Source organism: Brienomyrus brachyistius, chromosome 15 (genome assembly GCF_023856365.1).
Source record: "Brienomyrus brachyistius isolate T26 chromosome 15, BBRACH_0.4, whole genome shotgun sequence".
Classification (NCBI taxonomy): domain Eukaryota; kingdom Metazoa; phylum Chordata; class Actinopteri; order Osteoglossiformes; family Mormyridae; genus Brienomyrus; species Brienomyrus brachyistius.
The window spans coordinates 3,237,371-3,262,850 of NC_064547.1; the positions used below are offsets into that span (position 1 = coordinate 3,237,371).

At 41.0% G+C, this 25,480-nt stretch overlaps 2 protein-coding genes across 6 annotated transcripts in view; both read right to left on the reverse strand.

Moving 5' to 3' along the window:
* The window catches only part of LOC125709011 (G-protein coupled receptor 55-like), a 35,334-nt gene extending 29,184 nt beyond the window's left edge, over positions 1 to 6,150 (reverse strand). The window contains exons 1-3 of one of the 2 annotated variants that reach the window (XM_048976990.1): positions 5,602 to 6,150; positions 4,447 to 4,495; positions 2,379 to 4,308 (exon numbers count right to left, since the gene is read on the reverse strand). In XM_048976990.1, the coding sequence (XP_048832947.1) occupies positions 3,389 to 4,300 (912 nt within the window). In that variant the 5' untranslated portion in view covers positions 4,301 to 4,308; positions 4,447 to 4,495; positions 5,602 to 6,150 and the 3' untranslated portion in view covers positions 2,379 to 3,388. Of the gene's footprint in view, positions 1 to 2,378; positions 4,309 to 4,446; positions 5,313 to 5,601 lie in introns of those variants that run through there. The other variant, XM_048976991.1, reaches the window with a different exon arrangement.
* A 1,283-nt stretch (positions 6,151 to 7,433) lies between these two features.
* On the reverse strand, positions 7,434 to 24,965 carry si:zfos-943e10.1 (GRAM domain-containing protein 2B). 4 transcript variants are annotated; one of them, XM_048977087.1, is made up of 13 exons: positions 24,764 to 24,965; positions 13,849 to 14,007; positions 13,096 to 13,156; positions 12,786 to 12,858; positions 12,453 to 12,556; positions 12,149 to 12,247; positions 11,862 to 11,933; positions 11,720 to 11,773; positions 11,511 to 11,598; positions 11,328 to 11,402; positions 11,017 to 11,116; positions 10,382 to 10,489; positions 7,434 to 9,956 (listed from the first exon to the last, which is right to left on the reverse strand). In XM_048977087.1, exons 1-13 carry the CDS (start codon positions 24,853 to 24,855, stop codon positions 9,941 to 9,943), a joined length of 1,101 nt encoding a protein of 366 aa, XP_048833044.1. In that variant the 5' UTR covers positions 24,856 to 24,965; the 3' UTR covers positions 7,434 to 9,940. The 4 variants fall into 4 exon arrangements, with proteins under 4 accessions (XP_048833044.1, XP_048833043.1, XP_048833046.1 ...); XM_048977086.1 differs by having other exon boundaries at positions 11,328 to 11,405; XM_048977089.1 differs by lacking the exon at positions 24,764 to 24,965 and adding an exon at positions 19,835 to 20,292 and having other exon boundaries at positions 11,328 to 11,405.
* Positions 24,966 to 25,480: the final 515 nt, after the last annotated feature.

Here is a 25,480-nt window from a genome sequence, read left to right on the forward strand (position 1 = left end):
TTTGAACGAAGGTGGCTTGGTGAATTCTACACAGTTCTGTTGTTCCTCTACTCTTGGTCATTGTCCATTATTTGAATCCCATTAAATCAGGCTGTGGAACGCTGCAGCTTGAAGCTACTATCATGATTTTGTGTCAGTAAGATTGCTGATTAAAATATGAACCTATACATCCATCTTCCAAAACTGCAATAGAGAGTCTCAGAAAGCCTGGCCCACTGGACAGTCCATGGCAGGGCACACCTGGGTTTGAGTCTCTGCCAGGGTTCCATGTGTGTGGACTTTGCATGTTCCCTTCGTGTTGCCATGGGGGTTCCTCCAGGTACTCCAGTGCCCCATCCTGGGTTGTTCTATGCCTTGTGTCCCCCCTCCGTGACCCTGAACAGGATATGCAGTTTCAGAAAATTGGTGGATGGACTTGTCCTGTGCAGTAATGTCGGTGTCCGGATTCTGTCCTTGAAGCAAGGCAGAAAATATACCTGTTGCTCACACCAGTCCCTGATTAGTAAACCAGGTAACTGTGCCTGCTCTGGGCTGGTGGCAGTTACAGCCCATTGCTCTGGGAGCAGTGGGGTCAGTCCATGCCAAATCAACCAAGGGCTCCATGGGCATCATTCCTGATTTTGATGAAAACTTGGTATTTTGATCTTTATAGAGAACACTGAAAATTCCCCAAGTTTTCCCCAAAGTTATGGCCCTTTCAAATTTGGGTGCCACGCCCCCTTTTTTGCACTCGCGAATCACGCATGTCATTTGTAAGGGTTTTCAGGAGACCATATCTTCGCTTCTAAGCATGCTAGAGAGCTGAAAATTGCTCTCCTGGTATACTTGTCCCTGCTCTTTCAGAATCTGGTATTAACATTAAGCTCAGGGGAAGCACTTCAAAGCTATGGACCCGCAAATATCAGTTTTTGGTTCACTTTTTTTGGATTTTGACCCCAAGCTGTGGGGTCACCACCACACCTACATCCAATATTCTTCTATATTTTGGTTATTTGAGGAAGATACTGTAAGCAGATGCAAATTCATTCTAAATAACCATTTATTCTTTGATATATTGCCATCTGAAAATGGTCACAGGTGAGAAATCCCCCACAGGACCCCCTACTTCGGGGGCGTGGTTGACTGTGTAGATAGTTAGTGATGGGAATGAAACTTATACAGTTGAAAGAAGCATATCTGAACTATAAATTCTGAAGATATAACTATCTCAACTCAACTCCTTCAATATAAACTCCCAGGGTCAAATATGACATTTTCAAGTCTTTCCGTTCAGCTGCGAAGGTGTCAATTTTGACAATACCCCTCTTGAAATGTGAATCTAATGAGAAGGAGCACTGTCAGACAGAGATACTTAAATCAGATCTTAAATTTTAAAAACCTACTAGTAGCATCATTGAATTAATGAGAAGCCATGATCACAATTCTTAGATATTCTTTGGTCAATCAATGAATTAATGAGAAATAGTCCTACAATGACTGATATGATGTCATAGGCTAAATGAGCAATATGGCAAGTAAAACTTGACAATTTCTGATTGACTAAGGCAAAGTTTTCTGACTTCCACTTTTTCCAGTGGACTTCCTGGGATGCTCTTCATAACACCAAAAGCACCTATTTCATTTCCTCACCCATAACATAACTATACGAAACACACTTGGGAATGACACCTTACACACTTACAGCACACCACGCCCACATTCTTCTGCTACTAGCATGCCGATACATCATGGGCTGTCCAACTTCTGTCCTTCCATAACCAGAAGCTACCTTTCACAGTCACAAGTATCACACACAACATCAGCCTTGACTTTCTTCTCGACTTACACTTATGAAAACTGTTAGGTTGACCTTATTCTCCCCATACTGTATGTGTTATATAACTGCTGACATTTGATCGTATCTATCACTGCTTACACTTAGTTGCATGCAATTTTTTTAAAAACCAGTCTTGATGAGTAATCAAACTTTCTCTGCCGTACCCCTGTTGATTTTACCCATAAGGTTCAACTTCCTGTTTCGCCCTGTGGTTTAGCTTCAAAGCCTACAGAACCACAAACCGTTTTGTAGATCATGAAATGACATTTGTTTCGTACTACAGTATATACTTACATATTTTGTAACTGGTTTCACTGGCTTAACGTTTACACACATTTCTGAGTCTGGTTATACAAATAATAATTATGCATGTTATAGTAGATTTTGGTTTTATGAAATGCATGTCTAAGGACACATTTACAGTCTGAGTATAACATAGTAACACCTCAACCTGTGACCACCATCCAGGGACAAGGAAAGTCAAGATTATGGTTCGCTAACACACACAAAATTTGCATTATACTTGTAATGGTGAAAAGTAATAACACAGTAAGTAAGTTACCTACAGTAAGGGTTATTTGTACTATTTTCTACATTTTAGAATTATTCTGAAAAGACTTAAAAACTATAAAACAACACCTATGCAATTATGCAAAGTATTAAACAAAAAACATTTGTTGGGGGGAGGGCAGTCCTGTTGGTTGGAACTCAGAAGGTTGCCAGTTCAAATCCCTGGGTCAGCAGTGTGATCTCACCACTGGGCCATTGAGCAAGACCCTTGTCCCCAATTGCTCCAGAAACTGGCTGCCCCTATGGTCTCCTCCATGCCAGTTCCATGAGGTGGCCTCCTGGGATGCTTTCCCAACTGTCCTGAAGGAGGTCCCACATGTGCTGAGCACTAATTGGCCCCTTCCTTCACTTTTTGGTCAAATTCCTCCTTCTACTGTTTAGTCATGTGATGCGACACCATCACTCTCCTTTGTAGGTAGCTTGGCATGCCCAAACTTGACTGGCAATATCTATGTTGGTATATAAAAATAATCACACACACCGATGCAACAAAACTCTATGACCACCCCAGGTGAAGTGAGTGATGTTGAGTATCAGTATGAAAAGCATAAAATGGCAGAAAGCTGATGTTTCAATAGTGGGTTTTCTAATAATCCTTCTGATTCTCCTTGTAAACTTTTGCCTCTTCAGTGACAGAAGTTTAGAGGATAGCAGTCACATCACTGTTGTTGTTAAATTAAAAAAACGGTTCTGTCTCAGTTTCACTGCTGAAAAATGGGGTTAGCCCTGGTGATTTTCACATCCTTCACTGTGCCCTTGCAGTTTCACTGGCTTCATGACCAGAACAGCTGGTTCAAATGTAGCACAAAGCAGTTTATATCACTGAATTTCTTTAAAAGCACGTCAGTCTTCTCACAAGGCTACATAGGTATGGGGACGAATAATTCCTTGGTGAGTCCAAGTCAAGTCTCAACTCATTTGCCCTCGAGTCCACGTGTTTCCATCCTGCGGAGTCAAGTCACAAGTCATCAAATTTGTGACTTGTCAGAGTTGAGTCGCAAGTCAGTGACTCAAATCCCCACCTCTGCTAGATAGTGATACATTCTTCCTGAAGCCTTTGATAAAAAAGTAATAGGTAAAAATATCCAGACAGCAGTTAGTGTGCGAGATGGCAATACTTATGTGAACAAAATTGTGCACAGATTCCAAAAGGTTGCACTTTTGGGGGCTGACAGTCTGCACGAGGTACTTCCACAGGAACCCAAAATGAAAAGGCGCAAAGCTGACTATAAAGACGATCAAATTGGTGATGATAATGCGAATGCACTGAGTCTTCTCATTTCCAGAGTGTCCTTCAACCCTTTTAGATAAACATCTGACAACTTTAATAGAGCAAAACGCCATACAGAGCAGAGGTAGGAGGAAACCTAAGATATCCAAAACCAGAATAAAGCTGAGCGGTAAAGGCTTGTTACCGAGTTGCTGAAAGCATTTAAATTTGGTGAAATTCGCAGGGAGTGCATCTACTCTGTGGAATAATGCACTCATTGAGCAAACAATCAGCCATATTAATACACACACAACCACAGCTTTCCACGGTGACATGATCTCCCTCGCTCGGAATGGGTACTTTATGGCAATATATCGCACAACGCATATAGCAGTGGCAGTGTAGATGCTAACATACATGTTGACAAAGGAGGAAGAGACCACAACTAAACAAGATTCCATATCAAATGCCCAAGTCTTCCTTAAGAAATACATTCTGAATGGCAGCGTAAAGAGGATAATCCCATCTGCAAGAGTCATGTTCCCGATGTAGATCATCATGCAGCTTAAAGCCTCTTTTCCCTTACAGCACAATGCTATCAGGAAAGCCATATTACCCAGAAGTCCAAAGATGAACGTCGGAATAGTGATGGTCAAATATGCTTTTTCAACACCTTCGGTTAGGGTGTAACTACAGTTGCTCATTTTTCACCCTGAAATTAAAACATTTTTACTGTTATTTAGTTACTTCTTCAAACCCAAAGTACATGAAGTTGATTTACACTGGGAGATAAGCAGCACAAACTGGAGTTGCACTTGTAAGTGATCGATTTATTGGTTTTTACACTTACCTCTGTCAAAGAGTTCAAGGCAAATGGGTAACAGGTTTCCTGCTGAATGCTGCAATGCAAATTAATGGTGAGAGATTTAAAATGAATCAAGACATGGCAAAACTACAGAACTGGAGTTCTGAACTATCCATTACCCCATATACATGCATATGGTAATTCGTAAAATTATACACAGTAAGACATTACCAACATTAAATACACTAATAAAACACATGTTACGTTATTATACAGTACAGGACTCGCCTGAAAGAAAGGGAGACGTTTTAGCCTAATTCCCAAGTCAATAGAGCAAGGAAAAGAAAAAGAAAAAAGTGAAGGGATGACGGAGCTCAGAAAATGTTTTTTTATATATCCCTCAGAGGATGACGGAAGAGTGGTTAAAAAAAACACTTTTTTGTACTGCGGTAAACTGCGAATTGGATGAGGGCGGACTGGACGACTGTGCATAATGGTACACAGGTGACATACCTTACAATGCTGCCTTAGATAAAAGTCCTCAAGCTTTATTCCTTTCCTGGGGTGATACAGTTCACATGTAATATTTCACTTAATGCTCCTAGAGGAAGGCTTCAAGTGATTAACTCATGGCCAATTAATAGGTTAATTTAAAAATAATAATAAACTGCCGTGTTAAGTGATTTTCATGGGCAGGCATTGAGGAAGCAGAATCACTGGGGGCCCACGGAGAAACTAAAGCCATTTTTTTCCTGTGTTGGGTCGGAAAAAGAAGAAATATTCTGTATGGATTTCCTCCGGGTACTCTCTCCCAAAGCCATGCTGAGGTTAATTGGATTTGCCAAAGTGCCCGTAGGTCTGCATGTGTGAGTGAGTGGTCTGTGTGAGTGTGCCCTGCGATGGGTTGGTGCCCCATCCTGAGTCGTATACCCTCTGGTATAGGCTCTGGACCCCTCGCGACCCTGCACAGGATAAACTGACGGTCCGTATTAGGCTAAATTCACACTATCCGTAAATAATTTCGACTGTCCTTAAAACTTAAAATACGTAGAATAACAACAAAATAAATTTAAGACTGGCGGCCCTGCTGACGTTGCGATTTTTCGTTAATATGCAAATACAAGCGAATTCAGTACATAAAAAAATAGGCTGAGACAACAATCATGCACACAGTAAGTCACGATGAAGCCAAAGACATACCCTACAGAGGGTATGTCGCACCCCGCAGAGACGGTGCCTCGGTCTTCCACTTAATGGTCCGAAGAGATGAAACAGTGGCGCCTTATAACAAACCGCAGGCTGACTTACTGTCCTGCCTGACTCCGAGCCTCACGCGTGGCGGAGAGGATCCACATTCCTTCCGGAACATGTCATCATTCAAGATCGTAATTTACTTACAGTTTACCTAATTGGGAAAAAAAAACAATAATTACTTAAAAGAGAAAATAATCGTACTCTTGGGCGTAGGAAACAAAGGGACGGGGTGGCATGTACATCTTAATTATTTTAAAATAAGCCTTTTCATTTAAATAATTGTTGTGTCCCCAGTATCAAACTCGCAATAATTTCTCTGCAAGTTGTCTGGTTAACTTTCACGTGTCTGTCTCTTTTTCTCTAGTTTAATCAGACCGATCGAAAGGGGGAAACTGCGATCTAGTTGTGTCTGATAAAAATTGTCGGAAAACGCCGCGTTTTCCGTTTGAATGGTAATCGAGCGTATTTCTGTTTGTTTTTTGACTTTCGGTTTTATCTAGGAACGCGGATCCGTCTGATGGGGGGGAGGGGCTATAAGTCCGCCAGCTTTTATTGGTCAGGTGCATCGCCGAGACAACGCCCCCCGTGGGGCGCTGCAGCCTGAGAGTCACACCTGAGTCTCTGTCAAAGCCGCGTTTGAGAACTTAATGATTTATGAATTAAAGCTGTCTGAACCAAAGAACATTTTAATCGTACTTATAAAGAACTTTTCCATGGCCCTTGACCATAAACCTCTGGGCCACAGGTGTACATGTGAGTGAATGGTGCGTGTGTGTGTGTGTGTACCCTGCGATGGGTTGGCACCCCCATCCTGGCTTGTTCAGCCGGTTACAGAAGATGGATTTATGGATGGATATCGCTGGTATAGCCTATGTCATTTATTGAATGACTATTTTTCATTCATTCATTTTTTTTACATTTTTAAAAAAATCTTTCCCTTGGCTATGAGATCGCTTTCACCCCCCTCCAGGCCACACTGTCGTTGCCACAATCACCCCCCTCCAGGCCACACTGTCGTTGCCCACGTGAGCGTTGAAGTCCCCCAGCAAAACAATGGAATCCCCTAAGTGTAAGAAGGCCAGGTACTCTGAACTGTCATTCGGCGCAGATGACAGTCAGAGACCTCTCCCCGACACGAAGGCAGCCCTCTCGTTCAGCGAGTTAGTTCGGTGCATTAATATCGGAGTCTATCAGGCCAATACAAAACATCAATTATTTATTGTTTCCTGGATACCGGCTGCCATGGCTTGAAAGTCAATTGTCTATTCCTTTATGTTTAGCTCATAGGTGCTAAGCTGTAGTATTTTTTTCCCCATATCTTGAATAGGGTGATGCTACATTTTATACTTCCCTGTTTGGAACATGTAATAAATTGAATGTGTAGAAAGGCTGCACAAATATAACAGCCAACCTTTCAGTTCAAATGGTACTTTCATAACTTACTTCTAACAGAAAAGCCATTAACGCTGTTTAGCAAAAAACAAAATAACTTGCTGGGCAACTGAAATGCGACTTGTTTGGATTTAATTTCTAACCAAGAGACAATTCCTGTATATCACCCTTTGAATGTATTAATTTCTGTTATATAAAATTATCCATATATGATCCATTATACATAAATATTCTTATATATAGTTTTTTTCTAGCTGAAATATTTTAGCCCTTATGGAGAATAATTTGTTGAACAGATCATTTACCAGTGTATGCAGAGAAGCGCGCTGTATTTTGTCCTTAATAACAGGCCATCCATGAATTATCTAAATGGAACACAAAACATGCCACTTTCTCCTGTTTTATTGGTTTGCCCACAACAACCAAAAAAGTCTCACAGAGACTGAATTAAAGAGAAACAAATAAATACAAGTTTTATTGAAGTGGAATTTACGGGACACATTTCAAATAACCGAAAAAAAAAACCCCAAAAAAAAAAACGGGAAAGAAAATTACAACACTGAAATAGTGCAAAAATACAAATGATGTACTCTTCATTGAGATTTTTGCTTTTTATCTTTGTAAAGGTTATCAGACTGATATGCCATAACCATTCTGGAGTGAACAAGCTGCAGAAAACATCAGCGCGAAGCCAGTGGGAACGTGAAACATGGAGCTTCTAATGAAAGGTGCTACCCCCAGACATGCCTTCCGGTCCTCTCGGGGCATAATGAGCATTCATTCCCAGGCTGACAGGCCACTCAGACAGCCACTATAGCTGGCCTGCTTAAGGTGCTCCTCTGACTGTCCTTCCTGTCCATATGGAAGGAGCAAATACAAGACACTCTGAGCTCAACTGAAGATCACGAAAGGGTCAAAAGCAATAGCAATTTATGATATGTATTTGCATAATTTAACGGTCAGAGATGTCAGTTATTAAAAGTACACCACACTATTGCTGTACCAAAAATATGGTTAAAAAAAACAATTAAGAGGTGACTATAATCCTTTACAGAGGGAGGTGAATTTCCTGCAGCTGATTAAAAAAAAGCATCCCATGTCAAGTCCTCAGCATATAGCATGTACTGTAAGAAGTGAAGGCTTATCAGGTTAGCAGCGAGCAATATACAGTTGCATCAGATTATCCTCCTCCACCTACAGGACTCACAGCTCCTGTAGCAACACCTATAGGCAATGTTCTGCAACTACAATCTCAGCCAAATGTTATTCCTGCCTTCTTTGGATCACAAACCAGATGAACAAGTTGTAAAGTGCGCTCAGCTGTAAGATCACATTACACTTCTTGACATGAGCTACTGAAGAATGATTAAATCTCCTCAAATTGCACATCCTCCGAACAGAATCTCTCCAAAGTATAAATACCACACAACCCCCATACTGAACTATTCACACATGCTTTTTGTGTTTAGTACAAATTCAATGCTCATGCGGAAATAGCAAACACAATGGTATACTGCTTTAGATTTTTTGCATTCATTCTATAAATGGCTACATTACCATTATGCCAGTACTATTAGATGTGCATTCTGTAATTTTAGGACCACAAATATTTGAAAGTTCGATCTCCATAATAAAACTGTCACCCAGTCAAAGTAAATGAAAGAGTTGATTTCAGTTGTCTACTTGGGTACCTGCTGAATCTAGGACACACATGCAATACTGTAAGACCTACGTTTTGCTCGTGATTTTGAAATGCATACTTATGAGTTGAGGTGTTTCTTCTGGACTGATATAACTGTTTGCTTCAGGTTACATATGGCATCAATGCATCAATATGCATCAATGATTGCATATACTTCAGTACACAGACACAAGACAACACTAATGTACATTTAAGTACTAAAATGAAAACTTCACAGAAGAACATACAAACAAAAACCTGATCGTGTTTACTTGTGCAGTGAATATTTTGCAGCCTTCGATAATCACGAGATGTACCTCTATATCAGAATCAAAAGTTCCTAGACATCATGGATGCAAGGGATGGTACAAGAATTATTTGACTACAGGAGTGATTTTTTTTTCTGAGGTAATACCCATACATTGCTCACTGAGCTCTGTTAGTTCACAATTAATTATCTTACTGAAGAGCAGGAAAACGTACTGTTTAAGACTTTTGCAAACCAAGAGATTTGAATAGATTACATACTGTACAAGCATCTCCTGCATACAGGTAGTGCTGAAAAGGTGAGCAAAACAGAAGATGAAGCAACATGAAATGCTGTGGCCAATGCATGGATCTTTGGCACTACAAGAAAGTACTAAAAATGAGACTGCTCACTACACCTGGTCTGTGTAGAACCTGCAGTAATAAAGATCAACATTTCTTGGCAAACGTCAGACTGAGTACAATTCAAGTACAGAATCTCAATAAAGATCAATCTACCGTAAAACCGGCACCAAAGGTCAGTGGTTCTACTGTTGTATTTGTGCAACCCACTGCTCCCTCCCAGTGCTGAGCCAAGTCTATAGAGTCAAATCAGAACATGCTGCAGACTGAGTGGGTTTGTGCCATTTGCCCTTGGTAGTCGTGATTCCTCAGGCCATATAGCGTGAGAGGTCTTTGTCTCTTGAATCCTCCAACTAGTTGCTTTCTGCTGCCCTCTTCTGGGCATTCAGAGTTAGCTGGAAGAAAAACGCCCAGAAGCTTTTGGACAAAATCATTCCTCAAAAGTACTAACAATCTCTTAAAAGTGGGACTCTTCGGTGTCCATCCTGGAAGAACACGAGGCGAGGAATCCAGTCATCAGCAGATCCACAGCAGATCGTCAGCTTCCATCATACCTGCATCCTCAGCATTTCATCCAGAAAAGGCTCCGGCCAAGACACTGAATTATGTGTCCTTGTACCTGAGAGTTAAAACAGAGTGAGTTAAATTCCTGTGTGTAGTTAACTGGCAGAAGTTTTGGCGAATGAGAAAACCAAACCACGCCTTTTACTGGAACAGTGAAGGTAATTTATAATGCAAGAAACAAGAGGTGGAAAGTTCAGGTTCAGAAAGTATAAATCCAGACCAAGATTTTGCTGAACCTGATCTTCTCACCTCTGCAAGAAACAAAGAGCAGTGGAAGTGGGTGGGAAACTACAGTGCTTGAAAAGTTAGAGCCATGATCTTAATACAAGTACATCATAGTGCATAGTCACTCAGGGATTCTCAGTGGCAGCGTATAGCATAAATGCTCTTTTCATGCCACAGACAACATCATGCATGTACAGCTGCATTCTCTTGGGGCATGAGCTCTGGCGTTCAGTAGATCCGGGCAGAGCCGCTTACCTGCTCTGTAGGGAGAACTCTGACAGGCTGCCAAGCGAGGTCAGCTGCTCCTCAAGGGCCACAATGCGCAGACCAAGGTACCCTGAAGACAGCAGGAGAAGCAGCACCCTGTGTGCAACAGCAGGAGAGCAGAGAGTCACTCCGTCAGAATGACACTCATCCTGTGAAATTTCACCATCTAGCTGAATGCTCTCATAGCTCCGTAATACTTTTTACCCCATCAAGAACGTGATAAATAACATGTCCTATTTTAATGCACACTCTCAGACTCAATTCATTACTCACTCTGCTAAGTGAATTCCTCTGTTTTGTGTTCCTGAGTAGTATGCAAGGCTCACTGGACTCCACACACTAATCGTATCACTGTACTTGTGCTTGCATCTTCTGCGCAGTGATATGATTGGTGTGTGGAGTCTGGTAGAAGAAAACAGTTCCTACATTAAACCACTCAAGGCTGGGGATTATCACGAGTAATCGGGCCATGGTTTCCGGTACGAGACAATGCTGTTGAATTCAAAGTAGGAAATTCACAGCAGGTCAACCTTAGATGGATTGACAGCCCAAAAGTCCCTCTAAAACATATCTTTTCAGTTTCGGGGTGAACTTCCCCTTTAACTAAACAAATTTGTACTCACAATATTAAGTAGATGAAGAGCAGCGTGCTGAGGCTACTGGAATCTCTCAGGGCGAGGAGAGACTGGACTCTCTCTGTCACTGTCCAGACCCAGTAAGCACCTTAAGAGGAGTCTTACATCAGTGTCAACAGCAATGACCAGTCGTCATAGTGATGAGACCGTATGGTTTCATGTTATCTGTTTGTGAGAGCAGTAAAACATACAAAAGCCCACACACTCCCAGCTACACCACCCTGAGCCTGAAGGAAATTATGCTAAAAGTACAGAGTCAATCAGGAAATTTACTCCACCTATCCAGTGCGGTGGGCTACCTGTCAAGTCCTGTGTGGAGTCATCCTCGTCCATATTAGTGTGCTCCGGTTCGGTGGAGCTCTTCTCATAAGGCACTGCTAAGAAAGGATCTGGCTTAGGATCTGGTCTAGCTTTCCTTGGAGTTCAGCTGGATGGTTGGGCAGCGAGAGGCCTGATTATCACAGCTGTATGCATTTACTCACCTTGTGTTGAACTAGGTAAGGATGACTCCAACAGGGCGCTGGAATCCACTTGGTCAAAGCTGTCCTCGAAGCTTGATTGACTGGAAGCCTGGTGGCAACAGGAGGCAAACGGTCGGTGTTACTGAGTTCTTCATACCAAATGTGCAAAAGGCCACCTAGCAAGGACAAAAGGCTGCACAGCAAACATGGAGATGTAGAAACGGCCTTACCGCAAGTCTGCCATGGTCAAAGCTCTTTTCCAAGCTACTGCTGGTACTAAGCTCCTTTAGAGAAGCACAAACAGTGTCCATCAGTAAACAGAAGTGACAGGTATGGCCGTAGCTTCGAAAGCAGCGGGCTGACAGTACGTACCTCCACCTGCGGACAAACAGACTGCAAGAGTTTGAAGCATATCTCCCGGTTCCTCAAGGACATGAAGGAGAACTGAAACAAAAATGACAGGATTTAGCAAAGGATGCCTCCCCGTCTTAAACAGACACACTAAGATGTCAAGCAATACTAGATCAAGCTGATTACCAAACATATTAAACTGTCACTGACTACAATTTCAGAAATGTACCATAAATATTACAATTGTTATGGTTTAACATCATAGTTAAAAGGTGGGAAATGAATGGGCATATTAAGGTGGCACACACCTTTTCTCCCTCGTTAGTGCGGATGGAGAGTGCATTGGGCACCAGGAGTGCTGTGTTCTGCTTCTTCAGTGTGTGTATGCTAGACACAGGAATTACCACCTATAGCAACACAAAAAGGTTTACAAACACTTCCATTGCCAAATGGGTCATGGAAAATACTCCTGCGTGAAACGAATACCTGTGGAAACACATTAGTATCATCAGTCAGTCAGAGAACTGACTGACTGATGTATTGTGTAGACAGGTGTTCCAGGAAAACGGCCGGATGTGAGACAGACATTGAATACAAAGGCCTGGCTCTTACCTTGGTCTCTTTGAGCAGCACAGATGAGTAGAAGCACACATGATTCTCAGAGACGTACAGTCTACCATGGTACGGTACCTCCTTCTGCAGGGCGCAGACAAAGGCTAGACAAGGAAAAACACACCTGCGTTACACAAGCACCGATCAGCACCAGCAGCCAACAATGATGCGTGACGTCAGGACGATATCGCCGTCCAGCCATCAGCTGCAACGCCTCACACAAGATCCTGGCTCGGCTCCACCTAACACAGTGTGTCAAAGGTCGCCGTGTTCGTGGGGTACATTAGGCGTCTATAAGTGCGTCCTATGTTTGAGAGGAACCCGGGAACTCACCATGTATTAAATCTTCAGTTTCAGGAATGTGTGGAAACAGTTTGTGGAAAGTTTTGTTGTGCTTTAAGAAACTCTGCAGAAAGGAAAAAATAAACAGTTTTAAATGCCTGAAAAAATGTTTTCCAGAATCTAGTTGTTACTGAGGGGCTCTATTAAAAAAATGATCTTTTTAAAACAATACAGTTACACAGGACTGCAGAATGTACAGTAGATTAGATTTTCTTCCCCTCCCTCTGTTTACTTTTGGTTTATCCGATAAAGAGGCAATTTTTTGTAGCTCTTTCTCGGGGTTAAACAAACATGAACATACGCTCCGTGTGACGCTGCCTTCGGTCTTTTCTAGGCTCCCATTGGAGTCGAAGGTCTGCGACCTGCGGGGGGGGGGGGGGGGGCGGGGGGAGAGAGAGTAAGACAGTGAACTTGCTGAACAATATTTCATGAAGGCTGTGAAATGACTACGGTTCTTCTGGCATGCAGTACCACAGACAGATGCACATGCGCATTCATATCTTCATTGGGACTCTCCATTTCTATGGGAAAAGCCCTAATCCAACAATGATGACCCTAACTCCTACCCAACCCTAACCATAAGTAACCAAATAAAATACACTTACGAATTTTCAGACATATGAACGAAGAGGACCAAATTGTGTTCCTTGGGCTCCCGTTTCCTATCTGCAACATCAATTTTTTTTTCTGTGCGCCAATTCCACCTAGTACGGCTTCTGGCCGCTACTCCCACCGCGAAGTAGTGTAGCGTGTGTACTCACAGCATCCTAGTTCTTTGTAGTTGTGTATACCCTTAAAATGATGTTGAATATCAACTTACGAACATTTCAAGTTACGAACGGCCTTCTGGAACGTATCTCATTGGTAAGTGGAGGAGCGTCTGTACAAGACTTTTGGCATTTTTAATTTTCTGATTGCAGTCACAGGTTTTTCTAAAATCGAGTTAGCGAAAAAAAAAGGTCCCCACAACATCAAAATAACAGGTTTTTAATCACACTGCGGACATATTTGGTCCCCATAATGTAATATATACATAAATCACACACACACAAACCTGAGTGGAACCTGCTTTGTGAGGTTCTTGTTCTGTTGGGTCTCCAGCTGGGTTTCATCCAGACTAAAGGCCTTCTTCAGTTCCAGCTTGCGCTTGCTCTTCCACTTCTTCTCCTTTACTGGGAGACCTCCAGACTCTCCCCCACCCTCCACTGTATAGCTACAAAGAGAAGCATCATCTTACATAAGCATTAGCCCTTGACCTGTTTTAAACAAACCAGATTATCTCCAATATATTATGCATTAGTTCTTTATCTCTAGAATCAGTGCGACAGCTTTGTGATGTAAATCTGTGTGGTGTAGATCTGACGCAAATGTCAGTGTTTTAGGGAAATTCCTATTTATTCTAACAGCTATCCTAAAGCAGAAGAGTTTAAAAATTACCTTGTGTTTATGTTCCAGGAGTGACTTATTTTACTAGACTAGAATGAGTGTTGTAATCTCACTGAGAAATGAATGCCTTATTGTATAAATCAAGAACGGACAATGTCAGATTCCGGTGGCATGACATTTAAGATGATTTTTTTTTCTTGCCTGGATTTTTTTGGCCTGAATCTCTGAACTATGTGAGTACTACTGTCCTCTAAACCAATTACCAACAGGACTACGAAAACTGGTCATTTAATTTGAAATTCCTAAACAAATTTGTAATCCCAAGAGGCAATTGTATAGCTTCTCTTGAAGGGACAGTGCAATGTGCAGAAGATCTCAGATTGTCAGCTATGGTGTTCTGTTACACCGATGTCTGTTTTCCGTCCCCAGCATACTTGGTCATGTACATGTATCTGCATTGTTTATCATGAGCAACTTAAAATCCCATATTTAAGCATTAAAGTGAAGGGTAGCATCAATAAACATTATATAAGATGTATTTCATGCCCAAATAAAGACCACAGCTTAAAACTTTACTTATAAATTCCAAAAGGGTAAGTTTCATAAAAAAGACAAAGAATCCTTCTCTTTAAAACATATCATAAATATCCCATACTTACATAAATCTTTATCCTTATATTAAAATATTATCATACCTTTCGTAACACTTTCCTTTACCAGAGCGAAAACTGAAGCAGCTCTCCATAGCAATTCTCATTTTTGTAAAATACATGTAATTCAAATAAAATATTGACCACAATTCAAGCCATTATCCCCTTGTCTCAGCTCCGGATTCAGTTTTCTGATTGTGCCGTCAAAGGTGGCTCTTACAAACACATAAAGGATTCGAGAGTTTTCTCCACATCCTGGAACAGAGCCACGTAGTCCCACTGAATGAACGTAGATTCCAAAAAGGAAAGTGTCAGATGTGGAGTGGCGATGCAGCGGGAGTGGGTTATGATCCAAGGGCACACCTCCTAGGGGTGTGAGCTTAACATCAGTAAAGTACACACCTGCCTACACACACCACACATTGGGCGGATCTTTCCTATATGCTCTACAGATTGAACAGAATGACGGGGGGGGGGGGACTCAAATTTTCTTTTACTTCTGTATTTTTTACAGAATAAATTGAACGGTCTGGATTTCAAAAATTAATGGGCTTTGTGTCGGCTGGTGCAATCGACATGGCAGAAACCTGCACAGACCTGCTTCTGCTGTGGGTGGGGCCACAACAACGCACCGCCCTTTAGCCATGGTCTGACACGGTGTAATTCTGACGCAATCAAGGGAAGGCCGTCTCAACTCCAACTTGAATAGAGATAGGCCAAACTGCTCTATGGGGATGCTTAGTGAACAATTCTACCCTAAATGCTGGAAGGGCAGCACCACTCACACACTTCATTGACTATGTTCTGACTTTAGGCTAGTCTGGGCCTGCAGACAGATAACGACCTCACTATTTGTCCTTTTCCACGTATGAGTTTGCTTCTGAGCGCTTGTCATAGCTGAAGCCCTGCTAAGCAAATCTTTTTATACTAATGCTGATACATTGCTCATAATAATGGATGTCTGGATATGTTAATTAATACTAAGCACTTTAGTATTAATTAATCCTCATATGAGGAGTCAAGGCACAGCGTATATGATGAAGAAAATGCAACAAAATTCTAACAAAACAATAAACAAGCATAAACAAGCCTCATTTGGTGTGCCATCTAATCTCCATTCATCAGTCTTACACCCACTTATAAGAAATTTACAAACGAGAGGAGGCCATTCGGCCCATCCTGAGCAGGGCTGTAGATGAGCCTGTCCCATGTTCGGATCTCCTTAAACAAAATAGCCATAGAAATTTGCTGGAATTTCCCTTACTGCAAAACAGGTACTGAAAAAGGTATGCTGGCCAAAAATGTATTTTTCTATAGGGAAGCGAGACATGGATTAAAGGGAGTTGGCTCATTCGGATCAGTTATCCTGCCGGCTTTCTGTCTGTGTGAACGGTACACATTCATCATAGGATCTCTCAATGACTTGAACAAGCTTCACAACTTTTAGAGCTCCTCTTCCTTCCAAGATAAGAAATCTCTAATACCGGAATTTGAAACACATGATTGTGTAAGACAAAATTAGGGATCATATCTTGTGAACTCAAGTACACAGGAAATTTACAGTATGTAAGCGTGCTTTATAAAAAGTACTGTGGCAATCTGCTACCTTCAACTGAACATTATAAGTGCATTAATGTGGAATTGGCAGAAACTGGAAGGTTTTACGTCATGCCAAGCACAAGATTCACCTATGCTGTCTTTTTATAACAGCAATGCGGCATTTCTGTCACGTGGGGAGACAAAGACGTCTCGCATGCCTTAACCAAAGCACCAAACATTCAGCTGACCCAAGGGTTCCTGCCTACAAGCTCCGTTCTCCTGAAATTTCAGCCTACAACCTTCTGTCAGCTGGACCAGTCAGCTGATCAGCAAAAGTACGATCAGAAAGACATGGAAGCCTGAGCTCTCTTAAATCACATGGAAAACTAGGAAAGGCAGCAAAGCTAAAGACATACACAAACAGACCAAACTGAAGACATATCAGTTCAGTAACACAAACAGACTCGAGTCTGCAATAAGCATTCAAACTGGGTAATTAGCCCAAGAGTACATTAGGCCAAAGGCCTTGAATTACCATGTATAATTTACTTTGACCTTATTGCACACAATACAGATGTGATACCAAATTAAAGGCAAAGTTCAATCTTTTTTGTTTTTAAAGTAACACCAGACTTGAAGAAGAAACTACAGGTCTATGATTTCAGAGCGATTAGCGCCACCTAGCAAAGACGTCTTCCTTTAAGAGCGGGAAGTTTTTATTTTTAATTCTGCTTCATACTAGTACTATGAGTCTTGTGCTGAAAGGCCTGGGAACCCACGCCCCTGCATAGGACAACTGGGTCCATAAAATGGATGGATGGATAGACGGATGGACTGGTACTACTGATGGATCTTAGCAATATGTAGTTACTCGTTCCAAGGAGCTGAAAGTGGATGAGTGGATGTTACCTGCTCAGATACAGCCTTGGTATTCCATCAGACAGTTTCCAATGTGGTCGTAACATAATCCAGGTAATAAACTTTATCAAGGCTGATATGAGTATTGTGGGTCAAGGTCAATGTCAATGGAAGTTAGAAGAGCTTTCATTGCCTACGCAGATAAGACTATCTCTGCCTACTGCATCAGTGACTTCACGAAAAACTTGGCTGATGCTTGGCTGAAGAGGACGGCCATTTTCAGCACCATTTTTAAAAATGTCAATGAGCCACGGAGCATACTCAAATCTGCAATTTGTTTTTCTAATTTTGTAAGGTATTTACAAATGAAAATTATACAAATGAACGTTTAAACCTCAGGAAAACGGTTAACAAAAAAAATCTCAAATTCAGTCAAAATGTTATTCCTGCAAAGCAGATGTGCGACAAACTACTACACTGACAAATCAGAATACAATTTTTGAAAACTGCTTTTTCTACATAGCGTAAAGTGAAAAAATACTCGTGTGTTGCTTTAAAATGTTTGTAATTTGAGATATTCTTATGATACTCTATTAGTCCAGAAAATAAAAACAGTATTTTAGAACAATAACAGAAAATACAGGCTTCCACAAAAAAAACTGAGGTTACTTTGATGGTGTCAAACTTTCCTTAAGGCAGCATATTATGAAACAGCTATGAACGTTTGATGAAATATCTTAATGTCTAAATTAATCACCACTGAATGTTCAGCATTAACAAACACCACATCGTTAGTGGTTTGTTTTAAAAAACAGGTATAAAGTTCTACTTTTACATATACATATTTCACATATTCACATTTTGTCCAAAGTGGTGCTCAAGTGAAGCAAATAGCACATTTCAAGAAGTCAACTAGGCATAAGTGCTGCTGGACTGATCTTCCAATGAATGCCCAGGTATCCAAACAGTATAGGAGCAGGAGCTACACAACAGCTACACAACCACACGTATAAGTATTAACAAAGATCCTGTGCCAAAAGTCCAATAGATCCATCATGTACTGTCACAAAACTAAAAACAGAGCCGTCCCCCATTTTACCACGATAAACGTAAATATGACGGGCTACAATACTGTTTATTATAACAAAAACTGACAAATATAACTGCATTCCTGATATATGCAGGTTTTCAACAAGTTTATAAAAAGTGAAATATTTTCTTACATTACTGATGAATTGTTTCTCTAAATACTTCAGCTGTTGGACTGATGGTTCTACGGTGACAAAGCTGAACATTTGCATACTGCTGCTGGTTAAAGGGAGCAGTAGGTATCAAAGTAAATGGTGTGGAAGAAACCAATAAAAGTTATGCTGAAGGTCATGCATTACTTAGAACAGCAGAGTAATGGAACCTGTGAAAAGCTTGTACCAGGCAGCTACATTAATGCCTCCCTAGTTACAGTGGAATGATTGTTGCTCATAAAGAGAGAGTCCACTAATTTCCATGATTTTTATTTTCCATTGATATGATTAATTTTTTTACCATCCATCCATCCATCCATCCATCCATCCATCCATCCATCCATCCATCCATCCATCCATCCATCCATCTTCAACCTGTTTATTCGGCAAAGGATTGTAAAACCCAGGAGCCTATCCCAGGCAGAACAGGGCACAAGGCTGGGGCCTGGATAAGATGTGAGTCCACTGTATGCCGTGCTTTCACATAATGTGGAAAATTCATAAATGCCAGTCAACCTACATGCATGTCTTTGGACTGTGGGAAGACTCTGCTGTACCTGGAGAACTGATACATTTTTAATATCGTTTGTTTATCTGCTAAGTTACAAGACTGCATGCCGTGACCATGTAAGCAATACTGATGGATGATAGATGATTAATGGTGAACAGTGACAGTTCCTTCTTAAAATCTACTGCATGAGAGTCCGAAAAACTGAGCTAAATACCACAGTAGCACAGTTGAGGTAGTGCAATAGCTAAGTCTATCGAAAAAAATGGCCGTCTCATACAGAGGCATGATATTACCATGAAATAACTTTATAGAAGCAAGAAAAACTGGATGACAGCACAGGTTTCTCTTCACATTTCTGATTTATTGTTTAATAAATGAAGATGCATTAATATAAATCTGTGAGCTAGTGAATGATTCGCTGAATTAAGCCATGTTTTACTGACTCACACTGTAGCACAATGTCAGACAGGAGCCCACAATCAATGTATCCACAAACTACTGAATTACACAATTTACTGGCCCTTTCCTGTATTTAGCCCTTAGGATCTTTTACTCGTATTTTATTTACATCCACAAATTTCATTCACATTATGATAACTTGCCAAATCCTGCATTCTTCTTTTCTGTAGCATAAGAAATGCCCGTATACATTTCCAAGAGATACTCCATAAAGTAAATGAATATACTCTTAGCACAAATCATTCTGCTATCTGTCTGCGGTCTGTCTCCAAATCCCTGTCCTTGTGGTACAGAAACTGCTATACAGTTACTGCCACAGAAACCAACATGCCAAGAAAGAGTTTGTGTCTCACCGTCTCCATCTCCTGCATTAAAATAAGACAAGGGCTGTCCTACCTCAGCATGTCACCCGAAGGAGAAGGGTTTGCACCATCCACCTGACGGTAGCACAGGCTTTGCCCTCTGTCCATGATGAACACCGCAGAGCGAGTGCTCAGGGCAGGGGCTCTATCCGCACCTCTGGGATCCAAGAGGCTGCTGGGCAGTCACGGTCTAAAGTCTGCTTTTTACAGCCTGACTCCAGGAAAACAGCAAGTGCGGGGCAAACGGCCACCCAAAGCCTGACTGGTTCTGTCTGCAGCAAAACAAACTCACATCTCAAAGTGGGTCATGTGTGCTGCTGTTGCACTGGACAAGCAGATTGCATCACTACTGAGAGTAAAAAAAAAAGACCAAACAGCACTTCATACTGCAGCATTTGCTAAAACAACCACATTAAGTTAAAAGCACAGTTGTAAAAAAACACAGCACAGCAAATGCAAAAGGCTTGAGAAAGCTACTGCATAAAACACTGCAATGGCAATTATCCAGAGTCAGAAAGCATGTAAATTCATCCATAAATTAAAGACCTTATTATATAAAGCTATATATTTACTAACTAAATCTATCTATATCCAGGCAGCTGCTTAAGAATAAGGCACTATTTTTGTTATGTTTTAGAAATGCAATCATTGGTAATTCTGAATACTCATCTACGGTTTCTGAAGCTACTTTATCCTCAAAACATATAGAGGACTACAGCAGTGACAGTAAACATGGTAACATTCTGTGATGCTCAGTGGCTTCCTTGCCTCTTAGCTGGCATAATATTACATAAAGGAAACTTTAACTGCTACCTTGTTCATCAATGATTTCTAATGTGTTTCCATGCTCGGATTACTAATCTTAAATTACACATCACGAAGGCACTTAATCAGACTCAGGAGACACCGGTGTTTTCTGTGTAAGGGGTCTTAGGATAGATGTAAAGTCAGTAAAACAAGCATTTATAAGAAAGTAAACTAAAGCATGAATATCTGGAAATGTAGCAGCATACTGCGAAGGCTGAAATTCACTAATGTTGACAAATACAAGAAAGACCAGTACTGTAGATATGTAGGATAACTGAATACAAGACTGGCATGAAAAATGCGGGATTTTCCCTTCTGCATTTTTCCATTTGCAATGTGGTTTCACAGTATGTGTGCTTTTTCCTATTTGCAGTTTTTAGACTGCGTGCTACTGTTGGGAAATTTCCCCAATGTGAATTCTGACAGTTTTCTTGTTAAATGAAAGAACAAGATAAATTTAACCTACACTAGCATTCCTATGAGACAGAGCTAAACTGAGCTGACCAAGCAACCATCTGGAGCAGCTAACAGCCAGCAACCAGATATACAGACGCCTACCTTTAACTAGCCAGATAAAAGGAACGCGAGGAGCTTCGGTAACCAACAATTTCATCTTTCGTACTGCTACACCTCCGCAGTGCAGGCAGACCCTCCTTCGCTTCGCTTACAAGCATCTGTAAATTCACTAAAAAGCTTCTATAATCAGCCAGCTTTGGAAACTGAGCTGCTTGGAAGTACTTACACTTCACCGAGAAAAGACAGGATGGGGTCATGCCCAGGGTCACGAGAGAACATTTAAAGCCGTGCAAATCCTGATAACCAATCAGACACTAAGCCAGCTAAACATCAGTCATACACCCAAAAAGGCCGATACATTATTATTTTTTTTTTTTAACTACTGGATCATGTTCTCGAACCTTTAATTTTAAGTAGGCTGCTGCCTAATCTATTACCAATAATGATATATTAACTTTCCTAGGGCTTAAACCCAAAGTATCCCATATAGATTGACACTGGATTCCAACATAATTACAGTGAGGTTGCCCACCCAGGTGGTTCCCATTTGACACTTAAATATGATTAGACGATGGTAGACAGTTTTCGAGGAATGGTTTGCTTTCGGTCCTACATGGCTGACCCCACACCAAATGCTATTTTCAAAATGCATGATTTACGGTGGGCAGCACAAATGCTGCATGGCCACACATACTCTTAAGTGCTTTGGGGCAACAGTACTGTGAAAGGAGCTATATAAAAATAAACTGAAGTGAAATGCTGAATGACAAATGCAGAGGAGGATCAGTGGCTTAGCTGGAAAACATTCAGAGAACTTAACCAAAACACTCATGTTCAATGCACTGCTTGAACAAAAAAAGCAGAAGTAAAAAAGGCATTAAAATGGCAGGAGTACATAACCACTGGCATATTAGCATGTAGGAATTAGCCTGACTACATTAACTTGCATACTAAAGAATGTAAAAATAATTAGAAGTGAATTTCCTAGACAAAGTACACGAATTTGTGCCGCATTCTCTCACCTGTTTATTTTTGCCTGTGGTGAACTAATCTGGTAGAGCAATTTGTGGCGCCAGAAAAAAACAAGAAGCATGTCATTTCTGAGATATGACGAAGCCCCGAGCACGAGTTCAGCCTGTGTAGATCATGTGGTCCATATACTACAGACAGATCCTCAGGGAATACACAGAGGATGCCTGTCTCCACAGACACTACGCTAATAGACAACTGTTCCCTAAATGGTCAACTTCTCCCTTCCCAGAAGGGTTAGAGACAAGGTAAATATGAGAATTCACTAAAAATTCAAATGTCACCAAACATGATTTGGTAACAGAAGTCACTTATATTTCACCCTGTTTAAGCACCTCTGCCATCCGCAACCGTATGTGCTGAAATTTTCTGTGAATAATCTGGAATAATTTTCACCAGTGCCATACCCTAGATGGTTCTGCATGCAGTAGTTTGAATGTTAAAGTGCACTCTCATTATTACTGCCTGAAAACACTTACTGCTCAGGTTTCCAAAGACAATAAAAGAAAATATAATAGGGAGGTTTCACGCACATAGTTAATGGCATAACAGTGAACACCCTATGGTGAAACCCTGAAGGCTTCTGCAGTTTACTAGAACTCAAGCAGCAAAAAATAAGAACAGATTGGTAACATTATATTACTGCCAGATCTTATGCTGCCACAATTAAACAAGTTATAATCTAACTCTGCTCACTCTGATTATCTAACACCCACAACAGTGTATTTGGGATAAATAAACAGTGTCAATCTCACCCATATAAGAACCCATCCATTTCCCAAACTGTGCATCCTTCTGGGTCATGGGGGATCTAGAGCCGATCCCTGAAGCTATGGGCACGAGGTGGGGAATGACCCAGGACGGGAGGCCACAGCCCATTGCAGGGCGCACACACACACCATTCACTCACACATGCACACTTATGGGCAATTTAGTAACTGCTATTGGCCTCAGCATGTCTTTGGACTGTCGAGTATCTCGAGAGAACCCCACGATGACATGGGCAAGAACATGCAAACGCTACATACAAGTAACACAGGCAGAGACTCGAACCCTGGTCCCAGAGGTGTCAGGCAACAGTGCTAACCCTGCCCAGGTAAGTAAATTATATAAGTAAATGTCCTTCAATACAAAAAAAACCCCTGTTGATTTTGATGCCGTGTATTGGTATATGGCTATTTAAAATGAACTTTGAATGAAGAATTGGCCCCTTCTTTTGAGTTGATGGTAGTGGACTTACATCTAGATGGGCATCACTAGATTTAACTCATATCATATCAGAGTATCATCTTTCAAAATGAATGTGTTTCCTAAAACTACAACTCCACTGCCAGAGTTCTTTTTCCACCAGGAAAAAGCAGTCAATTCATGAATGTAGAGACTGGGAAAGAGAATAGACCATAACTTTCTCATTACACTTTTCACGCCGTTCACAAAAATAGATCTTCCTCCTTGTATGTGTCTCTTTTACACTGCGGTTTTGATATGCAGACTAAGCATACACCCTTTAGTACTCAGCAGTATTTTTCAGAACCTTATAACAAGATTACAAGCATTTCTGCATGTCCTTCTGTTGTAACTTTCCTAAGTTATGATAGTTAAGATAAGGAAACAAAATGTCCTACTCCTTACATATGTAATTTCTTCTGTTACTACATGTATACTCATGCTACAGCAAATGAGAAGATTTCATTGTATCTTCTTGCTAGCAAACTTTTTTATTTTTAATCACCCATCACCATCTTATAACACATGCATGAACGTATGTATCTTTTACAGAAGTGCCACTTTGTTACTGCGGATAAACAACACCAAACATTGAACAAAGAAGGACAATGATGTTTTCAATGATTTGCATAATATTTACGTCAAGTTTCCACCTCTAACGAGATGTAGGAAGACACCGCCCCTTACGGCTGGAAACTCCTAAGGACGTGTTAGGGAAAACCCATGACCGTAGTGGACAAGACGACCCGGACTCCATGTGCAGTTTAAATGTCGGATGTGCAGAGTCAAGGTCTGACGTCATCAGCTCGAGCACTAGATCAGTCCTCATCCCGATAAGGCCTCAGTAACGGCTAACTCTCTCTCCATATCATTGACCCGCTTAAGCCGGGTGCCAGGCCTATCTTTTACCCGCAACAGCTATTTTAATTACAGAAAAAGATATTTACCGTACCCTATTATTAGGCTAAGCTGTGCCGTTCACTTTATGACATGCATAAAATAACATCGCAGTGCCCCTGCGTAGCTTCTTGAAATACAGAATTCCTATAATAAACAATTACAATGAATTCTGTTGTTGTATGATTTCAGTGCAGATTAATTATGTGATCCGCAGACAGCAATGACAGGAAATTGCCAACGTGTACATTAAAACCCAGAACTAATACCTATACGTGGATTCCCTTTCAATAAAAAAGATATCGAAAAACTGCTATTAGTACTACCACCGCAAAAATATATTTAGATAAACTGTAAGGTAGATTTTTTGGAAATATGACACATAGGTATGCATTGCTACCCAGCTAACGATGGTTAAAAACCATCCTGGCTACCCACACATCAGTCCCGGCGCGTAACGGTTTATAGGGGGATATGTAATCTGTACCTTTCTCTCATGAAGTGCTTTATCCTGAATATGGCTTTCTCGTCTATTTTCCGCAAAAACGTTTTCAACCTCTCCCTCTTGTTTTCCAGCATTTTTTTCCTGACGCCGGTGTCTACACACCGCCGTTCTTCATCCAACTCTGCGGGACAGTTTCGCTTTTTTTCTCGCCCTACTCCATTGATGCTGATTAAGGAAATGAGTCTGAATCGGACCAAGTCCAGTAGCCAATGAGAGGCCGCCTCATGCCGGGAAGAGCCAGTCATGTCAGGCGCGCCTTTCAATCAGAAGATCGTTCCCGACAATTGGCTCCGCCCATATCCATATAAGGGTCATTAGCAATTTCCCTTGCGGTAGTGAAACAGATGAATAACAAGGCTGGGTGCAAGGCGAGGTTATAACATTCGGTTAACGGTCAAGAATGAATAATTTATTGTTAGGTGGGAAATGTAAACATGACGGTGTAATATCGTTTATATGCTCCATGTACGTATTTTTATACTACAAAGAATAATTTACCTTACATGCTCAGTAACAGAATACGTATTTTCCGTATTTTCCTGTAGATGTATTGGACGTATGCTTGTATGGATATTTATGATTTCTTTTGTTCAGCACTACTTTACTGTATAAAGAAATGCAATATAATTATTTTATTACATCTTACATACAGTATCTATAATTCACTCATCCTGGATAATTCAGTTAATAACAGCGGGT

What these genes read in the sequence shown, in the direction of transcription:
- si:zfos-943e10.1 (XM_048977086.1), bottom strand. Translation starts at nt 24,855, where the DNA reads ATGCTGGAAAACAAGAGGGAGAGGTTGAAAACGTTTTTGCGGAAAATA. An exon ending in ACAAAGCAGGTTCCACTCAG is followed by an intron (nt 13,157 to 13,848) that starts GTTTGTGTGTGT and finishes CCCCCCCCGCAG; the next exon opens with GTCGCAGACCTTCGACTCCA. An exon ending in CTGTTTGTCCGCAGGTGGAG is followed by an intron (nt 11,774 to 11,861) that starts GTACGTACTGTC and finishes GCTTCTCTAAAG; the next exon opens with GAGCTTAGTACCAGCAGTAG.